Raw genomic sequence first — 13,877 nt, forward strand, 5'->3', positions numbered from 1 at the left:
ATTTAGTTTTTCAGCTGATTGCATATTTAATCCTAAGAAACATTCTGCACAACATGTTAATTTCCTTTATTGTAAAATCTGAATAACACCTGTAATTAAAGCAGAGAACTGATCTTTACAAGCCTAGGTAGCCTTCCATCTATTGATCTGGCTTATACTGTCAGGGGAGAAACAGTCAACTGCTGAGTTGCTTTGTCATTGACATAAGCTGGGGGGATTTTTTTTTTCTCGTGTACTGTTTATACACCAGTGTATAGACTTGCTGGCTGGCTGAATTTTAAAGAGTGCGGAGGTTTAAAGACTTGTCCCCTGAGGGATGATCCTGCCAGTTGGGAAGCGAGCTGAGGCCATATTTTGCAGAAGAGAGTGTGTGTGTGTGTGTGTACGTGTGTTTGTGCACACGCACACACACAGATGGGGGAAGGATCGAAAGAAAGGTATTGAGTTAGTTTGCCCCTCACAATGTTGCAGCAAGGGCTGATATATCTGTTACAGTGAAATACAATAATATCTGTTTTTCCTCTTTTCTGTGCATTCTCATTTTATGGAAGACTAGAAAACGTACAGGGATGTTACAAATGTCTGCAATACAGTTCCTTAGAGATAGAATCTTATGTGCTTACTAATCAATATTGCAAAGAAATATTGTTTGTGGTGGTTTGGTAAAGACAAACTTGTATTTATTACTGTGAAGAAGAAGGCAGAGGGAGGAAACAGCATTCTCTATTATAATAAGCTTAATAAGTTGAGTAGCGTTTAAATATTATATATATTACTTTGCCTCTTTTTTATGAGGGTAGCATTAGTTTGCCATCTCTAAGTAAATTGTGACAATCTGATTTTAGTGATGCTTTATAAAATGAAGAGACAATCTTTCTTGAAAATATATTGGAAGGTCCAAATAAAATTATAGCATTGCCTCGCTGAGACTAGGACCTAATAAAACAGTCACCAGCTTTTGAGCATGCACTTTTTTCCATTCCTTTTCTTTCTATCGTGATTTTACCAATTTCTTGTGGTTTTCATTTTGGTCTTACACTGCATTTGTATCAGTGAAAATTTTTCACTGATTTAGAACCTGAAATCAAAGTTGGAAGATTAGGCAAACATATGAAAGAATTTGTTCACACAAATGTAATATGAAATTATAGCCACATAACATTAGTGAAAGTTAAATTTTCCAAGGAATAACAGATTATGGCAATTAATTTAATATATCTGAAATCCAATAATGAGAAATGTATATTTTGCCTGATGTTGTTAATCAAATCCTAATAACTGAGGACATAAAACATGCTTGTAGGAAATATTTTTTCCCAGCTATATTAGCTCTCATGAAGCATGGGATGCATATTTCCAAGCTTTCCTAACATCCTTTCTTTCATTGAAGAGGGAAAATTCTTAAGCAGGGTCTGTAATTAAGGTGCATCCAGTAAGAAAACAATGATTTTTGAAACATTTATGCCACGCTACCTGAATCTGTGTAACTAGCCAATTTCCTCCAAATTTCTCCTACCCATTCCCCTCGTGAAATACTAATTTTATATTAGTAACTGAAAGAAAATACTTCTTGTATGTTTTCCCCCAAACAATCTTCAATTTTTTTCCTTCTTGTAAGGGTTGAAGAAGGCAAGGTGGAATCTCTGATTCAGAGGTGGTATTCAGCAGGTTCTGACCAGTTCTGGAGAACCGGGAGCAGAATTTTTGAGTAGTTCAGAGACCGGCAAATACCACCTCTGACTGGCCCTGGTCCCATCTATTCTCTGCCTCCCGAGTCCCAACTCATTGGCTGGGTCTTCTTTTGTTGCCTTGTACAGGAGAACAGAACTGGAAAGCAGGTTAGTGGGGTGGGGAGGGAATGGGATTTTTGAGTAACTTTCTCCCAGGAGTGGGGACGGAATAGAGATTTTGCACTAGCCTTCCCCAGGAATGGGGAGGGAATGGAGATTTTTGCAGTATCCTTCCCCTGGAGTGGGCTGGAAATGGAGATTTTATAGTATCTTTCCCCTGCCATGCCCACCAAGCCACGCCCACAGAACCAGTAGTAAACCCTTTTGAATCCCACCACTGCTCTGATTGTCCTGCTTGAGGAAGCCATTTTGTTAAGACAAAATGGATGGCAGGAAATTTCAGGGTGGGAAAGGAGCAGCTAACAGCTATTGATTTGGAAGGAAGTGGTCCAGCATTTAAACCTGGCAAATAATATTTACATGGAGGACAGGATACTAGAGTGTTGTTAGATGGACGAGATCTTCATGTATATGGCTTCCTAATTATTGCAGTAAATTTACTTACCTAGCCGTCTTCTGCCTGTGTGAAAATGCAGAGATAACATAACTGCCATGTCCGATACAACATCCTGTCAGACCTCTGTTAGAGCTTAGATTGTACATGTTCAAGCAGAAATCTTTCTTCATTATAACATTAATCTTTTCAGTAATCTTACCTTAATGTCACAAAAAAACAGTTTAATTTTGTGTGAATATTGGTACCATATAGCTGAAAATAAGGGAATGGCACCAATCCTATTTCTTGTTTTGTCATAGTGGCATTGAACTCTAGATAGTTATAACTGCTATCTTTATTCTACTAATTTTCTTCACTTTATAATAAATTTTCAAACCAGTGGCTTTCGGTTTGAGCTTCTTCACCGACAGACTGAAACCTCATCTCCGGCTGGTTTCGGGGCTAAGCCACCCTGTAGAGGTGGTGAAGAAGGGGGAGACTGCCTTCAGGGTTGAGGAGAGCCGCATCTCTCCTCCCCAGCTGGCCATTACTCCCTTTTCCGAAGGCGGTTGTAGCGGTGGTCAGAAATGGCCACCACAAAGAAGAACTCAACCAGAAAAGAATGTACAGGAGGAAGATAAGAAGAGAAAGTTTTGATTGACTGGGTCAAACAGCAAAAGCAACAAATAGGTGGTTGTTTAAAAGTCTTTAAAATGGTATCACTCTTAGAAGAACTGAAAATGGAACTTAAAAAATGGAATAATGGAAAGAAGATGCACAAGAAGGGAGAGGTTCTTTTGGCTTCGTATTTCAATTCTTACAAATGGAGATCTGGAACTATGAGAAACAACAAGAAACGCTTGCAGAACAAGAAGATTGGGACAAAGAAGAAGCCATCTTTAATGATCAAATAATTTTAAGTGGGGGAAAAAATGAAAAGGGGGGAAAGAGAGTGAAAGGTTTAAGACTAGAAAAACAACCAAAAAGAAGAAGAAGAATTTGAAAGATAAATATAATATTAGAAAGCAACAGAAGAGGGGATTACAGATGAGAGAGTTAGAAGTAGAGAGACGAGGGGGTAAAAAGGGGAGGGAGATGAAGAGGGGGAAGAAGGCAAGGAAAAGAAGTTGTAAAAGACAGAAACAAGAAATGGAGAAACAGGGAAAAGATATAAGGATATAAGCTTGTTTAGAGATAATGGGTGAAAATTTAATTGCAAAAGGGATTCTGCAAAGGTACACAAGATAGCATTGTTATATTATAAACAGAAATAATTTTAGAAAATATGATTAAAATGATGGATAAAATATTTACTGTAATGTAGTTGAATGTTTGGTAATAAATAAATGAATTAAAATATTGAGAGAATTAAATTGGAACATTTTTGATTATTAGTAATGATTTATAAAAATATAAGTGAGAAATATGGGAAAAAAAGAATTAACTATGGAAAGTTTATAAGTGTTCCCAAGGAAGTATGACATTTAATCGAAAAGAAATGTTAAAGATGTTAAGATTTTAATGAATATTAATGATAGAATTGAATTGGAATGGAATGTGTGCTTTATTTACATATATATATAATTTTTTCTTTTTAAGAATATAGTGTGTATTTTAAGAATGTGCCAAGCAGAATTCGATTGGAAGTTATGTATTATATTGAATGCTATAATCTTAAAAGTATACATTGAAGCTTAAATAAGAGTTTGAATGGATAAAATTAAAGGATATAAAGGTGTCATACTCTAATTGGTAATTACAGGGAAAAATTTGCTTAATAAGAAAAGATAATGTGAAATTGAAACAGGACAGACAAAAGTATAGATATAATGATTTGAACTGAGATGAGATAATTAAAACAAAGTTGAGAAAATTAAAAGAGGGGGGAAAAAACTATGTAGAAAATATAAAACGGTAATAAGATATGGAATAGAATATAAAAATGAGCATGAAATTGAGTTTGGTGTCTGTATGAAGAAGTGATAACCTGGGACCATGCTATTTTCAAAAAAGATGTTTTATTTGTATTTTGTTTTTGTGAAAACCCAAATAAAACTTTCAAAAAAACCAATAAATTTTCAAACCAGTATATGCCATTCGTGTAATTAGAAAAGTGTCACTGAGCATGTCAAACCGAACAGGAAGAAATAGGTGTATTATTTCTATAAAATTACAGGTATTTTCTTTTTCTTTTTCTTTTCTTTTTAATTGGCAGGTAATTTTGAACCTTGCTGCTATCCTAAAGGGTTAACTCTGTCCATAACAAATGAAAAGTTCCAGCTTTTAAAAACATTTGCTCATAAAATGTATATGCTGTCAACTTAGTTCCCTTTCCTCTGTTTGTATTTTAATTGAAACAACATTTGTATTTTTGAGCCAGGATCCATCAGAAGTCCCTATGGCTAGTCTGTAGTACAAGTAGCACCAGACGTGGCCTACCCATATGGTACGGTGTTTCTTGTAAAATCCATATGGCCTTGTTGAAGGGAATCCCAGCAGGGATGTGAAGGGTGTTAATACCCTTCAGGCCAGGCCTTTCCCTCCTGGGGTTTCTATGGTATTGTCTTTGCAATCTGCCAAAGCACAAACTTAATTCCTTTTTAATAATCAATTATTTTGATCCAGGAACATGCAGCAGTTTCCTCTTCCTATCAAATATTGTTTGATTTTTTTCTGAGAAAAAAGTTACAGGCATATTCAGGTAATTGTTAAATACGTATAACATTTTTTGTTTTTATTTTTGCTTTTACAGGCAATCCTCCAGAGTATACCTAAATTCTGCTTTCCTTTTGACATTACAAGGTATGTCTTATCACAACTTTTCAATAAATGAGGTTGGTGCTCTGAAAACAATTTGCATTGCAAAATTTTGATTTTCTTAGGAAAATATTGAATGGATTGAGTCACTGTATCAAAATAATTCAGAAGTAAAATGTTTTCTGAATTCTAAGTTTTAATAGGTATCTTTGGCAGTAGCAGTTTGATTTTAGTATACTTTTAGGCTTTTAATATATAACCGTAAATCTTTAGAATGTATTTCTGATTAATATAAAGTTTATAAGACATTATTTGTATCTACTTCTGCAGTATTTACTCATTTTTAATAGTTTGGTAGAGCAAGCATTTGTTATTAAGCAGTAGATTTTAAAAGAAAAACATTCATGATTTTTAATACCTTTTAAAAAAAAATATGGGTGACAGATGCCATTAGAAGAGGCATTGCTCCTCATTTTATCATAGGAGGAACCCACCTCTTCTGAGAATGGCTGTTATGACACCAGCTAAGCAGAATTGTTGTTCCATGTGGAACTCTGTGAAGGCTTAATGAAATGCTTAATTATAAGTTACCGGTAGCTGATTAGTCATTGGAGATTTCTTTAACCGGTAGAATTCAATGGAGATAATTCTTTACAATTCTTTAATCCAGTTGGAGGGCACATGTCAGGAAGAATAACTAAAAAAATTCCAAGCTCACCTACTGGACTTCATAGCCAGATAAAGATTTGACTCTCATATACAAACATTCTGTCAACTGTAGGACTCCGTTCTATCCCATATAATTGATTTTAATTATGGATATTTACCCTGTGTAATATATTTTTTTGTAACTCAAGAAACATTTTGGGGCATTGTTTAAAATGATTTTAATTAGCCAATTGCTTTTCATTAGCTTCCACTAATCATTCTGTGTCTTTAATACAGTATTTTGAAATGAGGGTAAATTGAAAAATCAAATAAAGTATAATGAAAATTAACTAGGAATTGATATGAGCTTTTAAATTAAACTAGTAAGGATTATTGTATTTTTCGGACTATAAGATGCACTCCCCCCCCAAAAAAAGTGGGTGGAAATGTCTGTGTGTCATATAGAGTGAATACAGGCCTATTTTTGGCCTTTCAAACCCTCGTAAGTCCCATTTTCAGTCTCCCTGGCATCCAGAAGCACTCTGCAGGCCAAAAATAGGCCTATATAAATAAAACAAACTTTGAATAAAACAAATTGAGAAAGAGCAACAATGAGACTGTAATTTCAGAATCAGTCTTTTTTTAACTCTGTAAAGTAAGTTTAATCACATCATAACTATTCTGATGGAAAAATATAGTAGATTTAAAACCTTGTGAAATACAGTTATGTTTGAGCCATGAAGCCTGCCAATGTTTCTTCTAATAGAAATATTATTAGTTTTTTATTATATACAAAATGGATCTCTTTGTTGTTTTGCTGAATCAATTGCTCTTTTAGTGTTTATCTGAAAATAGATTTGCATTGGAAATGCTCCCTGTTCTTCAGATCTGCATATATGTGTTATGCAGTCTATCTTACCCACTGAATTTAGAGGAGCTACTGAAAAGTTGAAAAGAAAGTAAAAATGCATATAACTTAATATAGTTAAGATAGTGTTCTTGGTAAAGCATTAAAACCTACTGGTTACTAAATCAACAACTACAAATGAAGAAAATTAGAAACAATGAAGCAGTTAAGGTTTTCTTAAAAATTAATCACTGTACTATAAAACAATTGGTCCAGGATATTTTCAATTATAAACTATGCATACATTATGAATAAAATGGCAATATTTGAGTGGACACTTTAAGGCCTATGTAACTAGGAAGAAATGTTTATTTGTTTGTCTATTTATTTCTATCCCATCTTCATTATTTTTACAAATAATTCAAGGTGGCAGATATATGGGTGCTATTTTCCACACAATGACAACCCTGTGAGATGGATTGGGTTGAAAGAGAGTGACTGGTCCAAGATCATCCAGCTGCTTCTCATAGCTAATGGTTTCTGTCTTTCTTAACAATTTAGAATAAGATATCTAAGGAGATTCTCAGTTATCCAGGTCATGGTTGTCCCCAAAGTGCTTTTTCAAGAGGCAAATAGACTTTCTGGTTTTTCTTTAAAGATGCTTTGCTTCTCATCCAAGAAGCTTCTTTAGCTCTGAAAAAGCTTCTTGGATGAGAAGCGAAACGTCTTCAAAGAAAAACCAGAAAGTCCAGGTGCCTCTTGAAAAAGCACCTTTGGGACACTAGAATAAAAAAAAAACACCTTACTTATAGATTAGAACAGACTTTTATTTCAAAAGTGTGAAAGTTATTGGAAGAAGACCAAAATAAATGTTGAATCTTAACAACCAAATGAGGCAAGGAAGAAAAGGCCCAAGGAGAGGCTACAGTTTATATATTTTACAGTATAACTTCCTTTATGATAGAGAATTACAGTGATATTGCTTTTTTTGAAACTTCAACTTAAAAAATATTCTTTATGTTTGAGGTGAGAGCTTTTAAAATAAAAATTGCAATGATATAGCCCTTGATAAAAAAATTCTTAATGAGTGCCATTTTCTTATTTTTAAATTTAAATACCACATTTTTCCCCTATGTATTCAGGAATATGTATAAATATTAATGTTAACAGTTTCAAAAAAATCATTCAAATCATTCTGTGAACACATATACAGTATTCTTTGAACAGGTTAAATGTGACATAATACAATGATGAATCATCGCATAATGGCTGTTTTTATCTCCTTACCTGGATTAGATTAATTTAAATTGATATTCAGATCTCACAGTCAAGGAAAAAACTATTTGCTTATCAAGTAGTTAAGGTAAAAGCGTAGGAGAATAATTGAGTCAAGTATCAAAATTAATTAAAACTTGATCAGCTCTACAACTGGATAAATTATCAGTTTATAAAGGAGAACATAGAAATGTAATACAGTTTATGAAGGAGAATATTTGAATATAGGAATTAATATAGTGCTAAGTAGAACAGTCACTTGGAAGCTAAAATCTGTGTAGAGATTTTATCTAAGACAGGAGGTAGACTAACAAAAGTCAACTAACTTGAGAGTTTGTTCAATGAATTAGAAGAAATCATGCTTAATTAAAGTGAAATTAATCCTGCCTTTTCATTGTCAAATGCAATTATAATTTCATTGTCCTTAACAGTGAAAATATTTTTTTAATGCTTAGATCTGTAGATCACCAGCTGCAAATAGAAAAATAGTTCTGAACTATCTTGTAGTTCTAAACTTTGTGGCTTGTTAAGACATTGGATCATTTTATGATTGATTTATATTTTTCCTTCTCTGTAGCTATTTTAAAAGTTTCATTTGACCATTTGCTGACAGAATGGTTTCCAGTGATTAGATATGTAATTCCTGAACCGTCAGATGAGCAGCAAATAAATGCAATAAAAATGCAATAAATAAATAAATACATGCAATAAATAAATAAACAAATTAAATAAATAAATAAATAAAATTATATTATATTATATTTTGGAGAGGTTTTCATTTGTAGGGTTCTTGATACATTACTAATTTGTTAATGAAACATCTGGGGAAAAAAAAACTAAACTCAGAGTGCACCAAAGACCCCACACTTCCAAGTCTGAATGACAAATAATTCTCTTCTATGGGTTTTCATTTATTAAATTAGTGAGGAATGTTTGTTCTATTGCTTATTTAGTCAGTGGTAGAATTATGTGAGCTATAATAACTGAAACAATTTGTTCCTAGCAATTCCATCACTTTTGTCATTTTTCTACAAGAAAAAGCATCTCAAAGCCAATATTTTTGAAAATATTTAAGCAAATCTGACACATTAAAAAAGAGAACAAAAATACAAAAACTCATTTTAATAGTATCAGCTAATTGCATTCCCAGATTTATATTTATTAGACAAATATGATTTGGAATTCATCTATAAATACTGTCAATCATGCTTAATTCACCAATATTCACCAAATTTGAGACACTACTAAAAGGACTTACAATTTCCATCACAGTTGATCAAATAATATTGTAACATTTACTTCCTTTATTGGAGATATGTTTATGAGATTTTCATTATCTGGAGCCATGGAAAAGAATTTTCAGTACATTTTATCATGATATCAACTTCTTCCTTATCACCAGCTGATCTACAGAATGAGTCCACTTCTTTGATGTCATGGTAAAACTATACTATGGAGACATAAATACCATGTTATATAGAAAACTTACACATCTCCTTGCATCCTACATGCTTTCATCCAATGTACTACCAAATGTAGCATTTATAGCTAGATTTTAGGCTTCAGCTACATGTTTTGATCCATCATTTGAGATGCTCAAGTGATACCATGTTTCTCCAACAATACGGCCTCCACCAATAGGAAGGCCCAGCATGTTTTATTGGCATAAAATCAAATTAAGCCCCTCCCCCCAAATTAAGGCTTATATTAAACATGCAAAATGGGGGGGGGGAATGGCGTGGGGGGGCTTGCCGTTAGGAAGTACTTTTGTTGCATACCTGGATATGGTGCTGCCTGCGTTGACTTTGGCGTTGGTGGGGCACTTCGTATCAGGACACCTTCCCCCACCGTTGCTTTCCCTTCTCCCTTGCTGCCGCAGCATTTAGACCAATGCCGCACCGTTTGGCACAGCCATGCGTAGCCAGCCAGGGCTCCTCCCTACAACCGGAGCCTGGCAGAGACACTCGGCTTCAGGAGCTCCTGTCACCGCTTTCCCTTCGCCTTCAAAGGCAAAGCCAATTCTTTTTAAAATGACACCCTACTACCGGTATGACAAAGCCTCCCCTGCTCAAGAGGGCAGCCCAACCCCACGTGGGGAGGTGAATCTCCTGGGGCCGCAGCTCAGGATCGGCCCACCCCGGGAGAAGCACCCAGCCGCCATCCCTGCCTAGTGCTGGGCAGAGTGTCAAGAGCTTCTCCTGGGGTGCCCAGCGCAGCTGACAGGTGGGCTCTCCTGCCCGGCGGCGGAGCACTCGCCAAGGCAATGAGCGCCTCCCCGCTGGACCCTCTGCTCATCCCATCAGAGCCGCGCCAGAGCCGTGCGGGCTGGGCAGAGCCAGGAAATCGAGCCATGGGTGCACGCACGCCTGCCAAGCCAAAGAGCTGGGCCGACCCAAGCTTGGCTTCCTTCCCAAGTCCCTCCAGCCTGAACCCGAAGGGGCCACCGAGGCAGTCATAGCGTCCACCCATCTGTGGACAGGGAGGCAAGGCAACAGCCTGCGCCGCGTCCTCCTCTGAGCTGCCCCCCCCCGAGTCAGCGCCTCTGCCTGATGCCCGTTCCGCTGCAGTGTTTGGAACTGCCGGTGCATTTGGAGATGCATGGGGATGGGGATGGGCTGGGTGAGCGGTGGAAAGGATGGGCGGCTTCAGGCTCTCTCTGCCGGCCAGGGAAGCAGCGCTTCCATCACCTCTCCTCCCTGTCTGCGAACGGGTGGGCACTATCACTGCCTCGGGCAGCCTTTCCCAGTGGCCCCTTCGGGTTCGCACTGGAGGGGCTTGGGAAGGAAGCCAAGCTCAAGTCAGCCCGGCTCTTTTGCTTGGCAGGCGGGCGTGCATCCGCGGCTCGCTTTCCTGGCTCTGCCCAGCCCGCATGGCCCTGGCGGGATGAGCGGAGGGTCCGGCGGTGAGGCGCTCGCCTTGGTGAGAGCTCTGCTGCCGGGAAAGAGGGACGGCCTGTCAGCTGTGCTGGGCACCCCAGGTGAAGCTCTTCGCGCTCTGCCTGGCACCAGGCAGGGATGGCAGCTGGGCGCTTCTCCCAAGGTGGGCCGATCCTGTGCTGCGACCCGGGGAGATTCACCTCCCCATGTGGGGTTGGGCTGCCCTCTCAGGCAGGGGAGTCTTTGTTGTAGTAGGGCATCATTTTTAAAGTAATTGGCTTTACCTTTGAAGGCAAAGGGAAGACGGTGACAGGAGCGCCTGAAGCCGAGTGTCTCCGCCGGGCTCTGGTTGCAGGGAGGAGCCCTGGCTGGCCGCACGTGGCTGCGCCAAATGCCACGGCGTTGCTGTAAATGCCACAGCAGCAAGGGAGAAGGGAAAGCAACAGTGGTGGAAGGTCTCCCAATACGAAGTGCTCCACCAACGCCAAGGTCAACATCCAAGCTGTCGCTGCCTGCCCATCCGAGGGTGCAAGGGTGGGAATTAAGTCACCCCTGAAAAGAGGGCCTAGCCGTTTTTTCGGGGGTCCAAAAAAAATAAGGCCCGGCCTTATTTTGTGAGAAACACGGTAGAATAAATCAGGCATTTAATAAATCAGGCATTTAAACACGGTAGAATAAATCAGGCATTCAGAGGCCCAATGAGATCAATAGACACATCGAGCCCACCCTCTTACTCCATCTCAAAGTTATATCCTATATCAATGTAATTACTCCGTTACATCTAATGAAATGAGCAATAGATCATACAAGATTATGCCTTTTAATTTGTTAGTTGAAAAGGTCCTACCAGACTTCTTTTCCAATTTTGTATTCTCATAGAGTGACATGGCTTTCCTATAATTTGGAGTAAGCAAGAGAAGGAAGCTCATAGCGTTTTTGTATACCGTAGCTTCAAAATAATTCGTAATGTCTATGCTGTGAAAGCAAAAGATGTGATGACATTATTAGCTATTCTTTGTATTATTGAGAAACATAATTTAAGGTTAAAGATTCAAATTCTTTCATAATGTCACATTATGCACTAGTAAATATTAGAAAACATGAAAATTTTCAGTATAAATGGTGGCTGTTTAGGTAGTAATTTCTAAAATCCAGACTCGGCAAAGCCCGGGCAATTTAAGTTGGTTCATAGAGTATAGCTTCAGAATTAATGATAATATACTTGTATTATGCATTCACTGTAGAACAAGGATCTTTAAACTTGGCAAGTTTAAGACTTGTGGATTTCAACTCCCAGAATTCCTGAGCTAACATGACTGAGGAGGAATACTGGGAGTTGAAGTCCATAAATCTTAAAGCTGTCAAGTTTGAAGACCCCTGCTGTAGAAAGTGGTTTGCAGTGGATTTTTGACATACCAGCTATATGGAATAAAATAGTTAGAACTTACCGAGTTCTCTTTGCTCTTCCAATATGTTTTACTTATGATATATATAAGTACTAAATATTAAAGGTAGAATATATCAGGGGTCGCCAACTTTTGGACCTCAGGGACCACCAAACTCATAATTTTAAATCCCGGGACCACTAATATGAATTTTGACTGACGGTGGCTTGCTGACCTTGGTGTGTGTGTGTGTGTGTGTGTGTGTGTGTGTGTGTGTGAGAGAGAGAGAGAGAGAGAGAGAGAGATCTGATCTAACCTCTCTCCCCCTCCCCCCCCACACACAGAGGCAAGGGTGGGATTCAAATTTCTTAACTACCAGTTCTGTGGGCGTGGCCTAATTTGTGGGTGTGGCTTGGTGGTCATGTGACTAGCTGGGCATGGCTTATATATGAATATTATAAATATTTATGTAAATATTGAATTTTTTTATAAAAAAGAGCAACAGTTACCCAAAAGCAGGCAAAGCAGGCAGGCAAATTGAGTTGCTCACAGAATCACAGATTCACTCAGAGATCTATGTTTCTGCCATCGGCTACCTGAGTCTGCACTGCTTCAGTCCTAAGGAAGATTTGGCTCTGTTTAAAAGTAGAGTTGAAGAGCTAAAGATCAGCTAGAAAGCAAGAAAACCAATAATTTCCTGCTTTCTAGCTAATCTAAATCTCCTGGCACAGCAGAAAAGAAAAAAGGAAAAATAGCAACTTAGTAGGCAAGCTTGTCAGGTAAGGAGTGAGTGGAGGGGGAGGGTTCCTGCAGACCATGTGGGCAGTGCAGCCTTGTGTTCCCGCGCAGCCTGGATTAATTGCTTTGGGGGGTGCTCTGGGGGTGACATTTCTCTGCAGACCACCAAAATTTTCTCGCGGCCCACCGGTTGGCAACCACTGGAATATATTATCATTTAATGAAAATATTAAAGTTAAACGTATGAACTAAGCTGTAGAAAGTAGAATGAATATTAATATAGAAGTATCATTTTTGGATCATACATAATTTTCAACTAGCAAAACACAAAAGGATATTTGTCAAAATAATTCTCAATTCATTGAGATTGTCCTTTTTTATGAAGTTACTTTGTCTTCATTTGCTTCTGTGTTGGAAAAAATCCCTATTTACTTTCTTCATATCATTTTTCATTTTGCAACTTTTTGTCTTTATCTTAGCTGTACTTTTAAGCTATGAACATTTGTTTTTGTAAAACTGGAAAGTTTACTATATATGCTAATGAAAACAGTATCAAAGGCATATAAGCAGCTCATAACTTTTATGTAAATCTTTCTGTCACATGAATGACTACACATTCTTGAACAATTACACAGACTCATATAAATCTACAGGAAAATGTTTTTTTTTCCTGTAGAAGGGCAAACAACTCATATTTGATGTTGATAACTACATATCCATATATAAAAAGAGTAATCCTTAATCTGCCCTCCAAGAAAACTTCAAATTATGTCTTGATAATAAATATAGAAATAGAAAAACTCCCTATCTATCCCATTGTCAGAGTATACCCTGTTGTTTAAATATGTATCTAAAATGTTGCCATCTATTATAGTGACCTTGAAAAAGTCCTTTGTAGTCAACAAGATTGATGAATATGTTGATCAATGATTTATTATTTTGGCTATTAAGATTATATTAAACACATATATAAACAAAAAGAGAGAGAAACGTACAATAACATTAGGTTTTATTAGAAAACAGTTTGGAGCACTATTTACTTTTTTAAAAAGTTACATTTCCTTTTAATGGTTAGTGTCGGCTACTTTAAAAATCCGTATTCCCTTAGTATTTGGTTTGTAATTT

The 13,877-nt window shown here is 37.4% G+C and overlaps 1 protein-coding gene across 3 annotated transcripts in view; it reads left to right on the forward strand.

The window, feature by feature from the left end:
• DENND1B (DENN domain containing 1B) overlaps positions 1-13,877 on the forward strand; it is a 214,343-nt gene that overhangs the window by 72,901 nt on the left and 127,565 nt on the right. For all 3 annotated transcript variants that reach the window (XM_087930332.1, XM_026700460.2, XM_087930333.1), the window contains one exon: positions 4,979-5,028. In XM_087930332.1, coding sequence (XP_087786458.1) covers positions 4,979-5,028 — 50 coding nt within the window. The remainder of the gene's footprint in view (positions 1-4,978; positions 5,029-13,877) is intronic.

The sequence above is a fragment of the Pseudonaja textilis genome, chromosome 3 (genome assembly GCF_049901715.1).
Source record: "Pseudonaja textilis isolate UNSWEBS1 chromosome 3, rPseTex1.2, whole genome shotgun sequence".
NCBI lineage: Eukaryota > Metazoa > Chordata > Lepidosauria > Squamata > Elapidae > Pseudonaja > Pseudonaja textilis.